The 25,313-nt window shown below is 36.8% G+C and overlaps 1 protein-coding gene across 1 annotated transcript in view; it reads right to left on the reverse strand.

The window, feature by feature from the left end:
- The window catches only part of LOC115229921 (U6 snRNA-associated Sm-like protein LSm5), a 61,466-nt gene extending 47,462 nt beyond the window's left edge, over positions 1-14,004 (reverse strand). The window contains exon 1 of the mRNA XM_029800185.2: positions 13,855-14,004. Coding sequence (XP_029656045.1) covers positions 13,855-13,897 — 43 coding nt within the window. The 5' untranslated portion in view covers positions 13,898-14,004. The remainder of the gene's footprint in view (positions 1-13,854) is intronic.
- Between the last annotated feature and the right edge of the window lie 11,309 nt (positions 14,005-25,313).

Raw genomic sequence — 25,313 nt, forward strand, 5'->3', positions numbered from 1 at the left:
ACATACTGTGTGCATACTTCCGTGTTTGTATCTTTCACCTAAATACACTGGTGAAGGATGTAAACACTGGCGACAAAACTGATCGCTTGGTGCTCTTGAAACCAAGTCCTTTATGACATATATTCCGCACCAAGTTACAGATATGCAATGACTAGTGATTGGCTCCATCAAAAACTGAAACCAATAACACTACTGTTTACCAATACGGAAATAAAATAACTTTGAGCATCCTGTCTGTTTATCTGATTAGTCTACTACCCTTTTTGAGATGAGGGAAATTTGACTGTTATTTCTAGTAAGGTAAGTGGCTATGTAGAGGTTCTCTCATTGGCTCAGAGTGTATGCTTCTGTTGTTTATAAAGTTGAGTGACAATGCAAAGGCTCTCTCATTGATTATTATACCAAAAAGTACCCAAGACATTTCAATGGACTACAAACCTCCACTATATGTGACCTCAAGCCAATGCTAGAAATTAAATTTATATCTTATATTTTTTTTTTTCATTTATTGCTACCTCTTCTCCACTTGAGATAAAGCCCCTATTTTCTATGCATAAAGCACTGTGCAGTGGATTCAAACCCAGAACACTACATGATTACAAAGATTAAAAACAAGATGAATACAGTTGGAATGCTTCTGATCATAGGTTTGCTACATCAAGACTGATTTGGGATAAACAAATGTAATAAGTGAACTCCCAAATATTCTTTGACAATATATGGGGTGCAATGAGTAAATTGTCGCTATTTTATATTTTCAATTTCATGCATGTGCATTATCTTTGATTTTGTCAACTACGTAGTATAGTAGGATCAGTTGGGCACCATCTGTGAGAAAAACAGCATCATGACGTAATTCACTTGGCCAGAAATTTGGAAATGACATGCTGTACTGCTTGGCATTTGTGCTGGAAGCTCCAATATGAACAAATGGTGAATACACAGAACAACCGTTGGCTTGCAGTATCCCTAAAACATGTACCAAGAGTGATAAAAAAAAATCAAACACCCAGTCAACATCATGGTATCTGGAATGATCACTAGTTATGGCAACATTATGCCTCCATTCATCTTCTCACACAGTCTCAGATTCAACATGGAAGCCCTACGTCAAATGCCTGGAGGAGGTAGTGCTGCCCTGGGTCATGAGGGTGGCTGCTGGAAGACCCTATACCTGGCAACAGGACTGCATCATGCCTCACAAGCAGGAGAACCCAGTCATGGCTATCAGACAATTTCTGCAACCACATCACCCCTAACTCCCCAGACTTCAAACCCCTTATTATGTGTGGGGCCACAGTTGAATGAGAGACCAACAAAACTCCTTGTAACAGATGAATGGAAAGCAAGGATTATGGTAACATTCACCAACTTAAACAAGGAGTCAGTCCAAAAGAGTTGCAGGAGATTCTAAAGTCGTCTCGAAGTCGTGGTTGAAGCCAATGGTGATTTTATTACATAAATTTACTCTTTAGTATTTCGAGATATTTTTACGTAATTTTTGTAAATATATCTGTTAAAATGAGATGTCAGTGTTATTTTCATTTTTGCGTAATTTAGATGACAATATATTCACCGCATCCTGTATATAAAAATTTTTTAATAAGATTAAAAATAATATTAAAAAAGCCCATCTCACTCCACCTTGAAAGGATATGTTTATAGATGTCAATGTCGCATATAGTGACAGATTAACAAATAAACAGAGATGTAGACTGATAAAAATAGACAAATAAATAAACATACAGATATAGACAAATAGAGATGTTAGAAAACAGAATTTTATTATGATTAGTCTGATATCATTATTAGTTTCACCAATTAATTCAGACTATTATCACTTGGTTAATGAAGCTAACAAGATGATCTCATCTGATGTATTACAAAGATTAGACATCAAAGAGATGGAGAAAGAAGCAAGAAGTCGTGGAAGACAGTGGTTGAAGATTTATTTCAAATCAGTGGTTTTGAAAGGGAAGTGGGACAAGGAAGATGAAAGAGATGCAGAGAGAGAGAGAGAGAGAGAGATGCATGTGAAGGAAAAGAAAGACTGGTGTTCAGCATGATGAGAAGGACTGCAGTTTTTATGTGTTGACATATTCCCAATGAACAGCTTCAGAAAGAGTTAGTTGATTTGATCAGTAATTGTAGTTAATATACTAAACTATGTATTACTGTATCATCTGGTCAAAAGGAGTCAAGGGAGGAGAAACAACATCTTTAATTTTATTGGATTCACAGATGAAAGACTATTGAATTCAACTGAATTATCTCTGCCATTTCCAATTATTACTCTTTCCCGCTATCTCTCTCACAACAAAATTATGTATAACCACTTCTCTCTCTAAGGGAACTGACAATATCTAACACCACCCTCTACATGCCAAGCCTAGTCCAGTATACTGGTGCTTGTTGCAGAATTAACGTTGCAAGATATATTAACATAGGTAATTTGAGAGAAAGGGGACATCTATGTGGTTATTTACTCTACTAGAAATATATCAACAAAATCTCTCAAACCTTTCTAAATTCTCAACACTTAGAGGAGGAGGGGCAACAGCCAAGACCCTTTACAAGGTCTCTGAGACCAATAGGAAATTATCCTCAGACAGAGAGCTGTTTGAGATGCCACACACTTTCCATCAATGACATTTCAGTCACAAAGCTTTACTCAATGAGCCCAATGTGTCACACAGTGGGATTGAACCTGAACCAACATTGTTGCATAATGAACTTCTTAAAACGCACAACCATGTTCGTCTAAAAGAAAAAAAAAAGATAAAATAGTCATAACATGAAGGTCTTAGATGATAGGTCTTTGGATCAGGGTGGATATGAAGTTAAGAGTGCAAAATATATTACAGTACGTAATTCAAGTTTGGAGATTCAATTTCTTTTTTAATACACAGAGATTTGTAAATATCACAATGGCTGAATTTTATACAAGTTTGCTCAATTACTGACACTGGTGCTAAAGTGTTGATTTATCTTCATCAAAACCTAGCATGCACTGAATAGGTTAGCAACACAGTAAATATCTAAAGTTCTTGGATGTCTCTTCTAATCTTCAAGAAACCTGACCACCGCATTTTTAAGCTTCATCAAAATTTTTTCTAGATTTAATTTCTACACCAGCTAATCTCCCAAAACATTACATATGAACATTAAATGATCATTATCAATATAGCTGTTTCTTCTGCACACTATGGGCCAACCTTTCTTCAAAGAATGTTTCACCAGTTATTGTGGCATAACACTCAACATATTGTTATACAATATATTATCAAACATCACTTCACTTCTAATACACAGATTATTATAGAGCCTTTTTTAATATCAACATCACTTTACAGTACAATACAAAATACACTTCCTCAACTCTTCTTCAAACCTGCATTCCAACACTTCCCTAACTCTTCAAACCTGTATTCAACATACTACATCAAGTCTTCACATCTATATCCCACATCCATCATTAACTCTCCACATCTGTATCCCATATGCTTCCTCACTCTCCACATCTGTATCCCATATGCTTCCTCACTCTCCACACCTGTCTCATAAGCTTCTTCACTCTCCACATCTATATCCCATATACTTCCATACTGTTCACATCTATATCCCATGTTTCGCATACTCTTCACACCTATATCCCCATATACTTTTTAACTCTTCATATCTGCATTACACACACTTCCTTCCTCAAATGTTCATACCTGTATAAATAAGACAAAAACTTTAACAATTAGGGCAGTGGATTGGCAGAATACCTTGTGTATATATTTAGTTTCTTTACATTCTGAGTTCAAATCCCACTGAGGTCAGCTTTATCTTTCATCCATCCAAGCTCAATAAAATAAAGAAACAGTCAAGTACTAGAGTTGATGGCATTGACTAAGCCCTTCTTCCATATTGCTGACCTTGTCCTTCAATTGAAAACATTATTATTATATGAAGGCAGTGAGCAGGAAGAATTGTTAGCACACTGGCCAAAATGCTTTGCAGAGTTTCATGTTTCTATGTTCTGAGTTCAAATTCTGTTGAGATCAACTTTGCCTTTCATCCTTTCAGGGTCAATAAAATAAATACTAGTAAAGTACAGGGGCCGATGTAATCTACTAGTCTCCTCCCCACAAATTTTAGGCCTTGTGCCTTTAGTAGAAAGGATTATCATATTCAGACAAAATACCAGTAGCAGCATTTCTTCCCACTCTTTACATTCTTGAGTTCAAAAGCTGCCAAGAACAACTTTACCTTTCATCCTTTCAAGGTCAATAAAGTATCAGTCAGATACTGGCATTCAAATAATCAATTTGTCCCTCCCCTAAAATTCCTGGCCTTGTGCCAAAATTTGAAATTATTATTATTATTAAAATGGCAAGCTAGCAGAATTCTTAGAATGCCAGACAAAGTGTTTAGCAGCGTTTCGGCCATCTTTAAGTTCTGAGTTCAACTTTTGCCAAGGTTAACTTTGCCTTTCATTCTATTAGTACAAATAAAATAAGTACCAGTCAAGCACTGGAGTCAATATAATCAACTAGCCCCAACCCCAAAAATTTCAAGCCATGTGACTATAGTTGAAAGAATTATTATTACCTCCACCTTAGCAAAGGTGGAGGTTTGTTTTCAATCGTGTTTGTTCGTCCGTGGACGAAATATCTCAAGAACTGCTGGATGAATTCGGATAAAACTTTCAGGGATGCTTGGCCTTGTGACTGGCACAAACTGATTAGATTTTGGGATTGATCTGGTACAGGATAAAGATTCTGGATTATTTTTCCTGTTTTTTTCCTTTTTTACTTTTTGAGAGTGGTTGTGTTTCTTTTTTAGTATTCTCATTTGTGAGAGCAGTCAGGTTTATTTTAGATATTCTCATCCTAAAAATCATCCCTGGCTAATTGTTGAGAGGACGTTTGTGTTGCCTTGACAGAGGTTTGCACTTTCTGAGTGCTCTTGTTATTATTACAATTATTGTTATTATGCAGCCTTGTGGGTATGTCATGATACATCTCCAACACTGTCTGTTTCTCTCTAATTCTATTTCTTTCCCTGCAGAGATAACCAAGTATCTCCTCTATAGTATGACACATATGTCTATCCTTATATTATACTTTAACTTCTCAACCGGCACAAAGCCACCTCCCTCAGTATCACACTCTCTCCTAGCCAAGGTGGGGATCTTCATCTTGCAAGTTACTAGGTGTCCCTGTTGGTGCTAGTGCCATGTAAAAAGCACCCAGTACACTCTGTAAAGTGGTTGGCATTAGGAAATGCATCCAGCCATAAAAACCATGTTAAAGCAGACAATGGAGCCTAGTGCAGTTCTATGGCTTGCCACCTCCTGTCAAACCGTCCAATCCATACAAGAATGGAAAACAGGTATTAACTGATGACAACAATGATTATTATTAAGGCAGTGATCTGGCAGAATTGCTAGCACATCAGACAAGATGCTTACTAGAGTTTTATTCCTTTTTACATTCTACGTCCAAATTCCACTGAGGTTGACTGCCTTTCATCCCTGTTGGGATTAATAAAACAAGTACCAGTTAAGCACTGGGACTGATGTAATTGACTAGCTCTTTTCCCCCAATTATTAGGCCTTGTACCTAAAGTAGAAAGGATTATTATTATTATTAAGGTGGTGAGCTGGCAGAGTTGTTAGCATGCTAGGGAAAATGCTTAGTGGATTTTCATCTGTCACTATGTTCTGAGTTCAAATTCCATCAAGGTCAACTTCACCTTTCATCCTTTTGGGGTCGATAAATTAAGTACTAGTGAAACAGTGAAGTTGATGTAATCATCTAGTCCTTGCCCACCAAATTTCAGGCCTTATGCCTCCAGTAGAAAGGATTATTATTATTATTATTATTATTAAGGCAGCGAGCTGGCAGAATTGTTATCACACTGAACAAAATGCTTAGTGGCATTTTGTCCATCTTTACTTTCAGTGTTCAATCTGCTGAGGTTGACCTTGCTTTCATCTTTCCAGAGTAGAGAGTGGTTGATGCAATTGACTTATCCATCCCCTGAAATTGTTGGCTTTGTACCAAAATTTGAAACGATTATTATTATTATTATTATTGTTATTATTAATAATAATACCATTAAATATGGAGTATTGAGAGAATCAACAGACTAGTAGACTAAATGACTTGCAGAATTTAGTTAAGCAACTTTTACATTACAGGTCCAAGTCTCAGCAAATTCAATTTTACAATTCATTCTTTTCTGATTAATAGAATTAGTACTAGGCAAGTGCTAGGGATCACTTTAATTGACTACACACTCACCTAAAATTTATGTTCTTGTGCCTAAGTTAGAAATTATTATTATAAAGGCAGTGGATAAACTGAATCAATAGAACACCTGACAAAATTCCTTGCCACACTGGAAATAACTGCCACTTCCAATAAATGTTTGACAAGAACTCAGCATTTTCCTACTGGACAACTATTTATTGATCATAAACAATATATTTGTGCAGTGTAAACCCTTAAAATACCAATTCCATCACAAGTTGATCTTAGTTGTTTCGTCAAATAATAAAATGTTTGTAACTTGTTTGCCTTCATTAATAGAACCTCATCTGTTGACTTTGTAGTCATTCTTTCAATTATAAACTGTTATTCACATTTAAGATATTCATAATTAAAGAGGTTTTCCTTCCGGAATAGTCCATCCTAATTTAAGGTCAATATAACATTAACTTGACCTACACTGATCTATAGTGGTAACCAGTGCCACTAGTAGTCAACTTATTTTATGAGCCAATGAGGAAACCTCTATTTGGTTTCTTGATTTGCTGAAAACAGCAGCCAAATACCATCAAATCATGGGCTATCATCTTAAAAAGGAAAAAAAAACACTGGACAACATAATCCTAGGTGAACCAAAAGACATGCTTGTCATCATTGGAGCACTTTTAATCACAAATCTTGCAATCAGAAATGACTTGTAGTTAACACATTTTACTTTATGTAGCTAAAAACCCAAGAGATATGGAGATCACAATCCAAGTATGACTTTACTAATGTGAAGTCTGATATAATGAAAGACACCAGTTGGAGAAATGGCCTTCCATACCAGTTACAAAACACATACATACACACATATATCATCAGCAGCAGTTAACATTTGTTTTCCATACTGGCCTTGATTAGATGCATCATTAGATTCCTTATCACTTCTTATTTGGAGTTACTGTCCTCGTTGACAAGTCTGAAGACTTGTTTCACTTCCATAGTCTTATTTAGCATGGTTTTTACAGTTGTATGCCCTTCCTAACATCAACTAGTTTACAGAGAGCAATGAGTGTGTTTTATTGTAGCACCAATATGAAGCTGCCATACTTTAAAGGTCATTTTGACTAGGTTGCCTCCATTCATTCAACATCCATTTTACAAAGTGTACTAGGTGCATTTTATCATAAAACCAGCATTAGTGAGGTTGCCTTTTACCCACCGCAAAGCTGAGAGTTCTTACTACCCTACACTGCTTCTGTATATCCAAAGCAACATGATCAAGAGGGACAATAAGTGAGAGATAGCAAATGATAAAAGAACTAGAGTGGCTGAAAGCAGTAGGAGTATGAAAGGAAAAACAGAAGGAGGAATAAAAGTGAAGTACTATTGTCAGGATGTAATGGAAGGGTGGCTGACTGAGTACTCTGAGTTAGTAAAACTTGAATAAGAGGGAGAATAAAGACTAGAGATGAAGTAGTGAGGGCTGATCTGAATATACTGCATCGCATGGAGATGGCAATAACTGGCACTCAAGAGTTCCAGTTGATCCAATCAACAGAACAGCCTACTTGTGAAATTAATGTGAATGTGGATGAGTATTCCACATACACGTGTACCCTTAACATAGTTCTCACAGAGATTCAGCATGACATGGCTGACCCTATGAATTACAGGTACAACTCATTTTTACCAGCTGAGTGGACTGTGGCATCACGAAATAAAGAGTGGACACAATGCATTGCTGGGTATCGAACTGATGACCTTATGATTGTGAGCTGAATACCTTAACCACTAAGCCATATGCTTTCACCGGAGATGATAAAGGACTATACTGATTGGCAATACATGGTGCTACAGAAGACCTGTCTACCAATGGTAAAATGTACCCTGACACAAGGAAAGAGTTTAGAAGCTATGATATATTTTGAACCCTTCCAAGGCTACCTTTATTGTCCTTTCACCATGCAACCTTAGCCTCACTTCTCATCTATTGCTTTCTCACCTTCCTGTCATCTTATCACTCACAGTGCCCCATTTCATTTTTTATTATTTTTATATTTCTACATTTTTTCCCATCCTTGTTTTTGTATACATTTGCTGCTTTCTTCCAAGGAATCTAGTGCTCTTAGCTTAGTTTTTCCTTGGGGCTAGCCAGACTGGAGCAATCTCGAGTATAACCAGCTGAACTTGCAAAGATAATCTGCAACACGACTGAGGAAAGAAAACTCTGAACCACCCATCCTTGTTTTCTTTGTATTGCTTGTCTGGATGTTTTGTTGTCCCTTTTTTGTATCACCTGTCTGGATGTTTTCCATTCTTGTCCCATTTTTGTATTTTTTAGCAACATACATACACTTTGGTCTCTTATATGTAAATATGTATATATATTTAAATTTTGTACGAATATTATTCTTTCGTTCTTTCCCTCAGCCTCTTCCCACTTACTTCGTTCATTCCACACTTTGTTCTTTCGTTCCCCCTCTCTCTCATTTCCTAGCCTTTTCTTCATGTTCACCTTCCCTCCTCTTTCACTTCAGTTAGTCCCTTTCATTTGTTTTCCTTGACCCTCCTCAATTCTTCTATCCCTCGGCCTCTACCTTTCTCTCTTCTCTCCCCATGTGACCAGTGTGTGGCCAAGCCTGACCTTTCTTTCTTGGTTTCAACTACCATCCGTGCAACATCTATATTCCTCCCTGTGTCTGTAAAATCTTATGTCCCTACCGTAAGGCTTTACTTCCACACACACACCAGCTTAATTTAATTTGTCCTTAGTCGAAAGACACCTGTTGTTAATGTCCTGTTATTTGTATTTGTGTACCATTTCTTTGTTTTTTTCTGTCCTTGTTTTCGTATACATTCACTGCTTTCTTCCAAAGAATCTAGTGCTCTTGGCTTAGTTTTTCTTTGGGGCTGGCCAGATTGGTGCAATCTCAAGTATAACCAGCCAAAATTGCAAAGATAATCTGGAACTCAACTGAGGAAAGAAAACTCTGAATGACCCATCCTTGTTTTCTTTGTATTTCTTTGTATTGTCTGCCTGGATGTTTTGTTATCCCATTTTTGTATCACCTGCCAGGATGTTTTGCATTCTTGTCCCATTTTTGTATTTTATATATATATATATATATATATATATATACATATATATATACACAACTGCAGGAGAAATACCTAGCCAAAGATAAACCTCTGTACCTGGCTTTTGTTGACATGGAGAAAGCCTTTGACAGGGTCACTCGATACTTTATCTAGTGGTCAATGAGGAAACAAGGGATAGATAAATGGTTAATAAGAGCTGTGCAAGCCATGTACAGGGATGCTGTCAGTAAGGTGAGGGTTGGCACGGTGAAGAATTCCAGGTAGGGATAGGGGTTCATCAAGGATCAGTCCTCAGACCCCTCTTATTCATCATAGTCCTCCAGGCAATAACAGAAGAATTCAAGACAGGATGCCCCTGCTCTAATTGCTGAGTCACTATCAGAACTAGTGGAAAAGTTTCAGGTGTGGAAGCAAGGATTAGAATCAAAGGGCCTTAGAGTCAACTTAGCTAAAACCAAAGTCTTAGTAAGTAGGAAGGCAGACAAATTACAAATCCCTTCAGGTAGATGGCCCGACTTGATCTTTAGGAAAGGCATAGGTAGAAACTCCATAAGATGTACTCAGTGTAAGCTATGGACACATAAAAGGTGCAGCAATATCAAAGGAAGGCAAACTGGGAAGATAGTTTTTGTATGTGGCAAATGTTCAAGTGCTATAAGCACTAAAAATGTGCAGAGAAGAGCTGTCACATTCCAGGGAGAAAAACTACAAGTAGTTGATAGCTTCTATTACCTAGGGGTCCAAGTCAGTAGGGGGGGGGGTGATGCTCTGAAAGTGTAGCTGCTAGAATAAGAATAGCCTGGGCAAAGTTCGGAGAACTCTTACTTCTGCTGGTGATAAAGGGCCTCTTGCTCAGAGTAAAGGGTAGACTGTATGACGCATGTGTAGGAACAGCCATGCTACATGGCAATGAAACATAGGCCATGATTGCTGAGGACATGCGTAAGCTTGCAAGGAATGAAGCCAGTATGCTCTGCTGGATGTGTAATGTCAACGTGCATACATGACAGAGTGTAAGCACCCTGAGAGAAATGTTGCATTTAACAAGCATCAGATGTAGTGTGCAAGAGAGACAACTGCACATGTATTGCGAATGAATGAGGACAGCTGTGTGAAAAAGTGTCACACCCTAGCAGTTGAGGGAACCTGTGAAAGAGGTAGATCCAGGAAGACCTGGGATGAGGTGGTGAAGCACGATCTTCGAACATCGGGCCTTACCAAGGCAATGGCTAGTGACCAAGACCTTTGGAGATATGTTGTGCTTGAGAAAACCCAACAAGCCAAGTGGGACCATAGCCCATGGCCTATGCCAGTTGGCGTAACCAGCCTACTCATGAGCACCCCTCATTCATTGGACATTAAACTTTGCTTGCGACGACCTATTGAGGCAATGAAATCAAAATCACTGACGTGGCCGATGACAGTACCTCCTGATTGGCACTCATGCCAGTGGAATGTTAAAAGCACATCCAAGCATGATCGTTGCCAGAGCTGCAGATTGGCTCCCATGCTGGTGGTGCATAAAAAGAGCCATTTGAATGTGATCATTGCCAGCATTGCCTTACTGGCACATGTGCCTGTGGAACATGAAAACCAACATTCGAGCGTGGTCGTTGCCAGTGCCACTGGACTGGCTCCCGTGCAGGTAGCACGTGAAAAACACCTTTTGAGCATGGTCATTGCCAGAACTGCCTGACTGGCCCTCATGCCAGTGGCACATAAAAGCAGCCACTACACTCTCAGAGTTGTTGGCATTAGGAAGGGCATCCAGCTGTAGAAACTTTGCCAGATCAGATTGGATCCTGGCTCGCCAGTCAAACCCTCAAACCTGTGCCAGCATGGAAAGCGGACGTTAAACGATGATGATGATATATCATCATCATCATAGTTTAACGTCCGTTCTCCATGCTAGCATGGGTTGGACGGTTCGACCGGGGATCAGGGAAGCCAGAAGGCTGCACCAGGCTCCAGTCTTATCTGGCAATGTTTCTACAGCTAGATGCCCTTCCTAATGCCAACCACTCTGTGAGTGTAGTTGGTGCTTTTTACGTGCCACCTGCACAGGTGCTTTTTACGTGCCACCTGCACAGGTGCCAGGCGAGGCTGGCAACGGCCACGGTCGGATTGGTGCATTTTACGTGCCACCAGCACGGAAGCCAGTCAAGGCGGCGCTGGCATCGGCCACAATTCGGATAGTGCTTTTTACGTACCACCAGTCCAGGGGTCCTGGCATCTGCCAGGTGCCAGTCATAGGATTGGTTCAATTTCGATTTCGATTTGATTTCACTTGCCTCAACAGGTCTTCGCAAGCAAAGGGGGGTTGGCATGGGTGCCTGTTGTCGGATGAGGTTCGATATTGACTTCGCTTGCCTCAACAGGTCTATGTGTGTCCAAGGGAGGAAAGGCATATATATATATATATATGGCTATATTTGTGTGTGTATTTCCAAGCAAGATATTTCCCATGCCAACATATTTTCACAAGACTGGAAGGTAAGGTGACACTATTTTACAATCATCACTTGATGCCAAGACAAGGAGATACACATACATACACACACACACACACAGAGGCCTCTTTGAGTTTCGGTCAACCAAATCTGCTTACAAGGTTTTGGTTAGCTTAAAGCTATAGCAGAAAACACTTGTCCAAAATATCATCCAATGGAAGTGAAGCCATAACCATGTCACAATCCTGCATCCCTACCCACACACTTTCAACCAATCACACCTTTTTGTGCCTTCAGCCACTGCTCACTTTTCTTCTCTCCTCCATTCTTTACACCCCACCACACCTGTTCTTTTCCAGTCTTGCAAGTTACACAGCAATCTCACAAATGCCAGTAGCATGGAAAAATACACCCAATACACCTCTATAAAATCGTTGGCCTTAGGAGGGGCATCTAGCCATAGAAACCATGCCAAAGCTGATACTGAAGTTCTGTTTTGTAACTCGCCAGATACTGTCAAACCATTCAACTTATGCCAGCATGGAAAGTGGACATTTAATGTGTGTGTGTGTATATACACACACACACATATATATATATACAAATAGTTATCAAAGCTCAGACTCACCCCTTCCATTAAATACATCCATTTATTTTCAATCGATTTGGATTTCAGCGTTGTCATCCTTATCTCTCTTGACCAGAATTGTTAAAGTTAATTTTTATTTGGAACACTATATTAAGTATGTTAGTCATCACTATACAATTCTTATTCGAAGTTGAAACTTTATACCGGTTCTTCCGAATTTTACGTAAGTCATTACTCACAAACACATACATACGAAGCGTGATGGTATAGGAACAAAGATGTAAGAAAAGGAACATATACGCAACCGGACAAAATATATGGATAGAGGAAATGAAATACTGAGCCATTTATGTCCCTAAGAAAGGCATTAGCGAAGCAAAAGAAAAAACAGTTGCAGCTAGAGTTGAAACCGCCACGCAAACTTGATATTTTCAAGCACCGAACACTTCCTATATAGAGTTAGCAATAACTTTAAAGGGTTTGTTTGTTTCTATGTAACGAACCCAAAGTATACACTCGTGTGAATCAATTGCATAAATGCCTCAATATGAACAGGAAGTATTTCAGTGAAAGTGAAAGGAGTTCTTACAACGGCTAAAGAAGAACCACTGCAAATTATCTATACATGAACTTAGCTAACATTATGCAATTAAACAACAATAACAATTTATAGATCAATATACAATTTAAAATCTTAAATAAAAACTGGGTATAATAATCCGGAATGAATCTTGTGGGATACATTTTTTTTATAACAGGACAATAAGCAGAGCTGATACCTACAAAATATATATAGGCTCTTTTCCATTATATAAACCGTATATAGAATGCCTTTATATATTTATATACCTTAATTCAGTGTTAAAAAAAAAAATCAATATTCATAATTTATACTCCTTATACCGACCGGTCTTCAATATTTGTAATGCATTCAACGATACTGAAGCTATTACAATGAAATTGTATTATGAGAATCGTATAACTATGCGTTATAGATTATTCATTGGCACTGAAATAATGTTGTAATGAGTTTATAAATACACAACCATGCTCGCTTGCCCTTTTTTAATGATTAAAAACAATATAGTTCGGCTTTCTCAACTGCATTGAAATTATAAACACTCAAGTAAAGCTGTTAACATTAAATTCGAAAAAAAAAGTCTAAACTACGAAAGTTGAATAACAGAAACTGAGAAACAACAGTGTATAATTCGAAACTAATCTAATGTTTATAAGTTAGAATATTCAGGAACAAAATAAATTAGAAAATAAAAGGTAAATCACTAATTCCATAGAACACGTGCTTTTAAAATATTTTGGTTGGAGATTTCGTTGAGAAAGGAAGAGGTGAAGGTGTAAATGAAACAGTATTTTAAAATGGGATTAGTGAAACAAAATGGAATATGTATATAGGAAATCTTGATGGATAGATACAGACGATGAGGAGATAAGTTGTAATTAAATTACGCACCAAGCGGTAACAACTGGGAAGGATTGGTAAAAGTAGTCGCCATGACCGTCTTATAATGTCCCTTTGTTATACACAGCAGCCACCACTCGTTATGTTAATATATATACGTTTGAAAGAGAAATAATGCTACACGCACAAATACTACGGATGATCGAAATGGTAACAAACAGGAAAATTGCGCTCAGACATGCCGCATGATTAACTAGCTATATAGTTTGGACCGCAAGTCAGCTCTCATCAAGCAAACAAACCTATGATCAAAGGCATTCCAGCCATGACCATCCTATTTTTCTTTCAAATATAATGTAAATAGAAGTATATGATTAAATGTATCCATTTTAAAAAATTCGTTGAGTATAATTTGCATAAATTTAATTTCTATTTCTAGCCGCGTACATGACCACATATAGGCTTCCTTGTAGGATTCTAATTAGTGCTGATTATAAGGATCTGCACTAGATTACTTTTTGACAGGAGGGATCTAGAATAACAGTTCCTTCTGTTGATATCACTTTTATTCTGCATTAATTTACGGACGCGGGAAAAGAGATGTTTTTTTAAATTTATATTGAAAAAAAATTCGTTATGTTAGACAATTTATAGTATCTACTATACATAGGAACTAGTAGGTTAAATCGCATATTACTACCTCTAAAATTGGAGAACTCAATACGTTTATACAGTAAAGACTTGGAACATTATTGTATTTGGGAAAACTAGACAATTAAATCTGACGTCATACATTGTCAGAAAAGGTATCCTGCAGAGCAGTCGATTGTCAGCACTTGTCTTCAGTCTTTTGTAAAATCTGTTGTCAACCCTGCTTGAAGAACCAGGGAGTCTCTACTGAGCTATCAAAGGAACCTATGTATGATTGCTTGGCCTGTTAGAAATAAACATCAACCATATCTCCCTCAAATTACATTCTACCATCTTCAAGAAAAAGAAGGATACAGTACATAATGCAGTCAAAGTACATTGTGCCCAAAACAGATGAGATGATCACAGCTGGAGTGCCTTGAAGTTTAACAACATAGGGTGAACTTTGGTAGCTATGAAATACACTATGTCCCTTCTTTCCAGCAACTCCATAGAACATGAAATAAACTCACTTTTTTCTATCTTACTGGTGAACCAGAGAACATCAAACACTGTCACATTCAACATAAACTAACTACTTACACAGAAGGCATAAATACTAACAGTTACAAGATCACAACATTCACAATATACACAGTAACATAGTAAACAATGCAAACTGATTCACAAACATACTTAACCCTTTGGCAGTCAGATACAATGCTTATTTATTCACACTGTTTTGAATTAATCATGCAATATCTTGTATCTTTGAGATTTTGATGATATGATTGTTTAGTTTTAGAATGTCATCGTAGTGTAGGTGTGAGAGGACAGATGTGGCTGATTTGAACATAAAACAGGTAGAATATTTGAGTTGGATATGGCCGGTTTAAATACTAAAGGGTTAAATAAATGATAAGTACCACAATTATCTATTGGAAAGAGACAGCAATGGTATACTAGCAATACATTACATCTACTATGGACTTTGCTAGCCCTACCTGGGTACTAATTTCTGTATAGCAAACCACAATAAGTACCAAGTACACTGAACAGGGCATTACACATTATAAGAGGTTGTACAAAGACTAACGCCATCCACAAATCATCAACACTCGTAAACACAAACATGCCAAAAATTAAATTCCACCTGGACTTGTGAGGAGTACAGCTTATTGCTACAAGTACCCCCTTCCCTCACACATTACACTGTTGTTACTATCTCATAGAAAAACACACAAACAACATCCCAGGTCATTGCTATCACACTACCCTAAAAATGCTATCTCTCTCACTCAGCTCAGACAAATGTAAAGAAACACTTCCAAAAATAACTGCAACATCAGTAACACCACCAACCTCAAGCATTGTACTAGGGTGCACAACACCCACAATAAATAGAAAGAAATAGCAGTTGCCACACTCTGACCAAGTTCATTTTGTTTGCTTCTCTTGCAGTTTTTACCAAAATGTTCAGGTGTACAAAAATAGGCTGATAGTGAGGTAAATATAACATGTTTAGACTGGTAATTAATTAAGTGGAGATATGGTATAACTAGGTAGTACCTCAATATTTAGCTGACCATCTATATGTTATAAGGCTATTTGATCAAAACTAACTTGAGGGGAAACGGCAATAACATGGTATTTACAGAATTGGAAACTTCTTTTTTTTTCTTTGTTTAGGCCAAATACAAGTTGCATCAAAAAGTAATTGTGGCATATTCTATAAACATTAGAACGAAATTTGCATTCAAATCTTCATTTTTAGTGGTATTATAAGATAAACTCAAGTGCTATAAAAAAAACAAAACAAAAAACTAAATGTGATTGGCTTAACAGTGCAGCCAAGCAAGAACTACAAGTATGTTAGATAAGATAAAAATAAGTTTGATGGTGCCATTAAAAGATGACAAGAAATGAATGCTTCAAGGGAATGAAAAAAGTGGGGCTGTCAGAACTTTCAGCCTTCCACAAATGTGATTTGATGGAGATTTGCAAGTTATTCCTTGTAAGTTGAGCAATTGCCTAGAACCATTTTAATTGGCAATCCTCATTGGATTGCCAACAACACGGGTTTCAATTCCTGCTTGAATCCATTTAACTTTCATGTACATCATTATTGCCCGTGTGAAAGGCACAAACCTCGCAGTTTCACTTCTTTTAAATCTCATCTAAATCTGATATCCTCTTCATCGTCATCATCATCATCATTTAATGTCCATTTCCCATACTGGCAAGGACTGGACAGCTTGATAGGCTCTGGTGAACCCCAAGCAGTTAGCTCTGGCATGTGTTCTACGGCTGGATGCCCTTCCTACCACCAATTACTTTACAGTGTGTACTGGTGCCTTTTTGTGTGAAGTTGTGAAGTTTCTGGGTAACTTGCAACATAAGAAAAGAACAGGAAAGGGAAAATGAAAAAGCTCCCCTTGACTGAATGGGGTGGGAAGTTTTAGAGCAGGAGGGTGGTTAAGGGGGTAAGTAATATGTGTCAGTTCTACTCTCAAGTGATTTCAGCGGATTAGTGCCATAGATAGAGGAGTAATGCTTGCTAGAAAGGGTACTGGTACTGGTACCATTGTAACAATGAGGTTGGCCACTGTAATAAGAGTTAAGGCTGCAACTTGGCCTTATTACTGCTGGAACAAGAAGTTAATTAAGAAGCAAAAATCCTCGTATTACGAAAGGTAAAATGCATTTTTGATTGGATTAAATGAAAGAGCCATTCTTGAACTTCACAAGTAATTTAATAGCAATTCAGAACTAGGTAAGACTTCACTAATAAGATGCTTCGGTTGAAGCAATACATAAATGAAGAATGAATACATGTTATCTTGCCTTGTCACAATCCATCTGTAGAAGATAAATTAAAATGTATGAGAGAATTTTTTATGCCACTTAGGTTTATATCTTGTGCAAAAGCAAGTCGTGCACATGTCATGCAACTTGATAACTATGAGGTACCCGGTTGCTCCTGTAAGGCATTTGATTCCTTGGGCCACATGTAGCAAAATTTATGTGCTCTTAACACAGAGATGTGTCTAGCGTGAAGTCTGGCAATTGAAGACAGAGAGCAGGATCTGTGTCTCTTTAGTATATGGTCCTGAGACCTTAACGCTCCCTGGTGACTAACTTACATTCTAGAACAATCCCTGGTTCATTGGGATTAGTAAAAGGGACATGAATCCAACTTCTTGGAAGCTTCTAGAATGTTTGCAATAGGAGATCATTGGGGATAACTCCCATGACTTGCCAACATAAAATAAGCAATAATTAACCTGTTTGGAATTACGTAAATCGTACACCATGTAAAAAGCACTGATGCTGGTGCCACATAAAAAGCACTGGTGCTGGTTCCACATAAAAAAACACTGGTGTTAGTGCCATGGAAAATGCATTGAGACTGGTGTCATATAAAAAGCATTTGGTACATTCCGTAAAGTGGTTAGCATTAGGAAGGGCATCCAGCTATAGAAACCAAGCCAAAACAGACTAGGAACCTCGTGCAGCTCCTGTCAAACCGTCCAGCCCATGCCAACATGAAAAACAGTCGTTAAATGATAATGATGTTGAGAGACTAAAGTATGATCAGGTGGCAGGTACAGGTGTTTTGCTACAGAGGAGAAACATAGTTACTGCTCATTATATGAGATGATGGCAATAGGTGGAAAGAGAGTAGAGATTGTGGTGACAAAATTCCAGGGTAGCTCAAGGTACAAGAAGAGAAGATACAGTGGATCTGGGAAAAGGGAGGGGTAATTTCATAAGAATGTGAGGGGAGAGTAACAGATGGTTAGAGATAGGGGTAGAGGTGAATGTAATGAGTGATGAATGAGGGTATCAGTGCAGTTGATAGGATGTACCAGTATGAAGAGAGGGTATAGTGGGAGAGATAGAAATGGCTCAGAAAAGAGAAAAAATAGGAAAGTATGGATTTGATGTGCAAGGTATAGTGGCAGAGTGTGTTGAAAATGATAGCAGGTGTGAGAAGTATTAGAACAGAGTATGGCTGAAGGCATAAGAAGGTGAATGGTGGATTTAGTGTGAGAAGGGATGATAATGCAAATGAGAGAAGGAAGTGGTTTCTGAGGAAGAGAAAAATAACTGGAAGGCACAAAGAAAGTGATTAAGTAATATGAGGGGATATCAAAAAGTTCCCAGACTAGTTATGTTTAATAAAAAATAAATAACTTATTAAGTTTTAACATCATCTCCTTCAAAATAGTCACCTTGCACAACAATACACCCGTGCCAGCATTCCTGCCACTTTTAGAAGCCAGCTTGGAAGTTGTTTTCTGTAAGCGAGTTATGGACTTTCTGTAATTTGCTCTGAATCTCAACAACGGTGTTAAAATGATGACCTTTGAGTTGTATTTTCATCTTGGGGAAGAGATGGAAGTCTACAGATCTGGTGAATAGGACAGGAGTGGAAGAGTACCATGTTGTTTTTGGCAAGAAACATATGACTGAGGAGAGCTTGATGACAATGTGCCTTGCTGTCATGAAGACTCCAATTCTTCATGCTTCACAGATCACTTTCACCAAATGCCCTCCCTCAAACACTTCAAAACATCATTAATTGTCCTCTGATGATCCTAATGCACCTTGTATGTGCCAATTCTGCTCTCAAGTGATTTCAGCTGAGTAATGCCACAGATTGAGAAATAATGGCTGTTAGGGGATGAAATGTAGGGAATGCGTCACAAGGTACAAAGGGTGGAAGACCAGGTCTCCATGTACGAGAATAACCAAGGTATTGAGTTTAAGTATATATTTTTTAGAAGGGATTTTTTTTTTCCAATCAAGAGGAAGGAGATGTGTCCATCATCTTCACAGGCCTGGCAAAGTTTGTTAGATTGATGTTATTAATGCTCAGTTTAAACAGTTGTATATCATTGCTTGTAGGAAAAATTATGTGGTGAGATATTCCAGGAGGCCAGTTGACATTCTCAGAAGGAAAGGTTTGAAAGATAACTATTACAGGCTTGGAAGGGAGAAACACAAAACAAGTGATGAGAAGAAAAGACACAGGATGGCTTGGGTGTGAGAGATATGTGAACTAGTTATCCCTGAGGAGCAGACACTGTTGCATGTAGTACACTGTAAAGGTAGAGCATTTGTGGGCTCAAATACTGATATGCGAATCCTTGCCAATGATCCAATGGATTTCTTTTAGATGCTGTCTAGGATGTTTTTTTTGTGTGTAGCAGTAATAGAACCATTCCCAAATGTAAAAGCGTTATTTTACTGTGCGTCTTACTTGAGCTTTGTAGAGCATCAGCAGCTGTTTGAGTATGAAGTGTTTTCAGGCTAGAAAAAGGAAAGTTAATCTTTGGAGTGATGTTTTTGCTGTCATGTAAGTAAGGCCACAAATGATGTCAGAATGAGCTGGAGCATTGGCAGTGATCTATAGCAATGTCAATTACCTTGTTTGTAGAACATTTTACATCCCTTATATTAAAATAATTACAGTGATAGTTTTTCAAAACACAGACACTTACACATGTGTGCGCACACACACACACACATTTATCAAACTTATTATATATATTGAAAATCATGAGTTGATTTTGAATGCTAAGCATGAATCAAGTCTCCAGTCAACAACATCCATTTTATGAATTCACAAAGAAGACATCTATTGATGGAAAATAGCAGACATCAGCAAAGAGCTTAGTGAGAAAGAAAAAGCAGAAAAGAAGGTTAAGAGAATGACAGACCTGTTGTTTTGTTCTAGAAGTTGTTGTTTTATTGTAAAGTTATTGAAATAAAAGATTTTCTTGAGATGTAATGCCCATGAAATCAATAATAGTTTTATACTTTTTGTTTTGAAATGCTTCTGGCTAAGTAAAATAAACTTTCAAGACAATCTTATAAAATTGTTGTTTTCTGGGTTTTATTTTCTTTTAATATCTCTATCTAGGCAATTATAGAATAAATACATAGACACACAGACATAAGTTTTTTTCTCTTAATTTCTTATTTCAGATTAGCAAATTTATTCATGTAATGTTTAATTTTTTAAATATTTATTTCACTTTCTGTGTAATCTCCCAAGAAATAAAAAGCTTATTTTTGTTGTGATAGTATTAACTGTTTATCCTTTATTTGGCTTATTTTTTAAAAATACTTTTCCAATGATTTGAACAGTTGGGAAATAATAAAAAAATAAAATCTGAATATAATATCATAGGAATTTACTGGCTCCGTGGTTAGCAGGCTGGATTGCTAGCATACTTGAACTATGGTGAAAAGAGACAAAATTATTCCTCTTGTGGTGCCATTTATCCTCACACAATTATCACACTGTATGTTCTTTCAGCTTACATGTTAATAATATGGTAGTTTGTATAGTAAAATAGGATGTGCTGGATTCTCTTGTAATAAACAACAGATGTGGGTTCTGCAATTTCTTGCTGAAAAACTTGCACAGATGATTTGTTTATAGAGATCAAATGTTTCTTCTATACATCAGCTGGCTTCCTGTACAGGTGCATAATATACCTCACATCAAATATCGATATGATCTCAGAGTAATGTGAAATAAAGTGTCTTGCTCTAGAACACAATGTACTGCTAATTGTGAGTGCAGTACCCTTACAACTAGGCCATTATATGTACACATTAGAGCAATATTTTTGAAAGACATTGTTGTTTACGATCTGACAAGTCTATGCCAATATGTACTCTCACCGTAATTCAATAGGCAACTAATCATCTCACATAAAAAAAAAACATGTCCAAACCTTACCAAGTGCAATACCATAGTCTCACAAGATTTATTGAGATATAAAGCTACCTCACAGGTGCTGGTTTTATAATAAAATGTACCCAATACCTTCTATAAAGAGGTTGGCAAAGAAGCAAGGATAGTATTGGGTGAAAAGGACTGCTTAGTCTTGTCAAGAACATGACAACCATTCCATTGGTGGTGTAAAGTGGTTGGCAGATGTATGGGAACAATATCTAGTTGAGAGAACATGACAACATCACTTATAGTAATGCCACAATAAGCTCATTCACTACACTCTGTAAAGTGGATGGTGACAGGAAGGGCATCCAGCTGTTGAGACTAGGCCTAGAGTGAGATGTATGAGTGAGATATGGGCCTGTAACCTATCAAGGAGGGCAGTTACTCAGAATAAGGACTGACTTGAACTATATATTGAGCCAGCCAATCTAGGCAAGTATGGAGAAATATATGAAAATGATGATGATGACAGTGACAATGACACTGGTGACAGCAATGATGACATTGATGATGAGAAGGATTATGGTAATAATAAGGATGATGCATAATTGGAAAAAGAAATAAAATTTATTATCCTTCACCTGTTTTTTGAGAAAGGTCTTGAGAATGGTCTAAAAGCCAAACAATTTCATATTTCCTTTCTGAATAAAAACTTCTTGCTTTCATGTGAATAAACATCTGCTATTACTTCCTGGAGTGGATGGGATGACAGAGTGGTAGATTTGATTTTTCTCTGAAACCCAAATGTATAATAAAGTTGTTACCCACAAATGTATGTTGTAACAAAATAAACACTGTTTAATGAGAATATATTTCTAATATAGGCATGAATGATATCTATTTGTAAATATTTCTCTTCCATAAATACAAATTATATCTGTTTGGAGATATTTTCCTTACATAAGCATAAATTATATATCTGTTTCAAGATTATGCTTCCATAGACATTCATTTCAGACTTCTTCATATTTTCTGAACAATTAGATTTTTTTATTTATTTATCATTACATTTTTTCACATCAATATATTGATATTTAGCTTAAGTACATTGAGAAACATTTAATTTTTTATCAAGTGGGATACAACCTATTAAATCTACCTCAGAACTTCATTGGTATTTATTTCTATAAGTTTTTGAGATATGAAAAGCAAAATGACCTCAGATTTTGTTAAAATTCTTCCTGAATCCAATTTTTGTAATCACCATAAAATTTTACATCAAAATTACTACATTTTAAAAAAAATAATCAGGGGAAAATTTTTAAAACTTCAACTGGATGGAAGAAATAAAAAAAAAACTTGTCAACTCAACTTGGGAAGCATTTTGATGTCAAAATGTAAGGAACATGAGGATAGAGAACAATTATTTCAATCAATACCACTACTTGATTGATATTTGATTTAATTTGATTGGGAAGATGAAAGGTAAAGTTGATTCACAAAGGATCTGAACTTAGAATAGAAAGAAAGGTCTGTAACTTAAATAGAGCAAGACATTTTGCCTGATGTACTACTGATTCTGCCATTTATTATTTTTGAATATGTATTATTAACAGGTTTAAGTGATTGTAGCTGGCCTAGTAGATAACCTGTTTTCACCACCACTACTATAGCTACCACCAGCACCAACACCAGCACCACAACCACCACCTGAAGATCAAACAGAAATATTCTTTTAAGCAAACACAATGGGAATTATATGTCACATCACTTAAGTTGTTAAAATGTCTTTAATCAAGGTTCAGTCAGTTAAGATGTCAAGGAATAATTACTTCCTGATCCCAGAGGTCATGTAAATGTTGTAAGTGACATCTCTTTGACATAGACTAAAGAAGTAAAAGAAGAAAAAAAAATACAACCTTTACTGAGGCATTGGACTTTCTACTACTGTGAAAAGTGTTGATACTTGAAGATTTATGCTACATTATGTAGCAAAATACAGATATCACCATCATTTAACATTCTTTAAATAATGTTCTGTGGTACCACATGGTGTTATAGTAATATACTATGCATTAGTATTCAGTTGCACTACATAGTTTTATTGTGTTTAATGGTACTACATGATAGAACTGCTAAAAAAAAAAGATTTGGTAAAATATCAAGAAATTTAGAGAACACAAAACTCATGTCACAGAAATGTTGGATAGTGTACAGCAAGTGTTTAATCTAATTAAATTCAATATTATTACTTATGCAGTAACAAGATTTACATCAATATTTTGATTTAAATATGAATAGGTAAAAGTGGGGAGTCTCAGGTGTATCAGTATTCTATGATGATGGGTTGTTCTGGGTCAATTGGTAGGGAAAAAGCTAAGAGATAAATATGTCAGAAGATGTATGGACCATTGCCCTCAACTGAAAGGGATATAAAACAAGTGAAGAAGAAATGTTTTCAAGAAAGAGGTTTTAATGGCTTAAAAACATATTTTCATCTCTCTCTCACACACACACAAATGAATATGTGCATACATGTATAAGTGTGTATGTGTGTATGTGTGTGTGTGTTTTAACATTCCATGACTTTGCTTGTCACCATCTAAGCAGATAGGGATAAGATGTTTACATTCCTTATTAAAATTGTGACTGTTTATATTGCACTTTTGAAGACAAGTGGAATAATACAAATCTTTTACTTGAAAAACTGATAAGGGTAGCTGACAGGAAGGGCATCTGATCCCAAAATGCTACCTCAGATAAGTCACTGGTCAACCCATGTTAGCATGAAAAATTGGATTTTAAATTAACAATAAAAAAAAATATCAACATACATGTCATCCTAGTCTATTGCTCCCTTCATCTCCCCTTTTCCTTACACCTTCAGTTCATATTGACTCCTTGTATAGATAATCCTCTTACACAACCCATCCTATCATCTTTCAACTTTATCCCTTTTTCTCAATAACTTCTGTCGCTACTTTAACATTTACATCTTAATCATATAAAGACCAACAACAGGTAGTAAAATATGAAATTCTTACATTCTCTTGATTTCCTTTAATTCAGACTGCTTCATGGCCCCAGCAAACAAAATGGAAAAACATTGCCCTGGAGGATGGCAGGGAAGATACGCTGGAACAGCTAATCCCTACCTTCTCCCCTATTCCCAACCATACTGCTCCTGTTTCATTCCTCTTCTCTTACTTACCATTTACTTTTCTTCCATCAAGAATCATTATCCACTCTCTCTTCTATTCCTCTTCAGTTCTAGGAGTCACTTTAGGCTCTTAGTCTTGTAAGTTACTAGTGCTAGTGCCACATAAAAATTACAAAGTACACTGGTAAAGTGGTTAAGGAAGGGCATTCAGCTAAAGAAACACTGACACCTCATCACTGCCATCTCTTTTGTCTCTTTTCAGCTGGAGTAGCCATCTATCTCCTCAACAGCAAGACAACTGTTCCTGTCTCTCTATCATATTTTAACCTCTCAATGCCTGACATAAAGCTACCTTCCTCAATATTACATCCACACTCAGTTGAGGGGTCTTATCTTGTGAGTTACTTGGTGACTTCACAAGAGTGAGTGTCATGAAAAAACTACCAAGTACATTTCGTAAAGTGGTTGACGGTTGACATTAGGAAGGGCATCTAGCCATAGAAACCATGTCAAAGCAGACAACAGAGCATGATATAGTTCTCTGCTTCATAAAATCCTGTTGAACTGTCCAACCTATGACAGAATGGAAGAAGGACACTAAATGATGATGATGTTGCACACACACACACACACAATAAATTTTATTTCCATTATCCTTCAATTTTTGCTAATCTGAATTAACTTTAAGTTTACTCTATATTGAGACATAGGAAAGAAAACTAGAAGCCATATATCTCTAGCAGCAGTTTAGCAGCTGAACACAGCATTAAGAATAACACATGCAAAGCTAAACTGGTACAGAAGACTATTTAATATATTTTAATACTCTAAAAATGCCTAACAATTCTAAACACTTTTTTTTTTTTGCTTTGTTGAAAAGTTGTAGTCTGAACTGAATATTTAAAAATAAACTGCATAAGATCACCTCAAGGCTTCAAACAATGGGTTGCTTATACACATAAGACAAAGTATTTATGATCTATATCTAATGAATTTTTACCTAACAAATGGAATATTTTTGCT

Source organism: Octopus sinensis, linkage group LG2 (assembly GCF_006345805.1).
Source record: "Octopus sinensis linkage group LG2, ASM634580v1, whole genome shotgun sequence".
In the NCBI taxonomy this organism is placed as follows: Eukaryota; Metazoa; Mollusca; class Cephalopoda; order Octopoda; family Octopodidae; genus Octopus; species Octopus sinensis.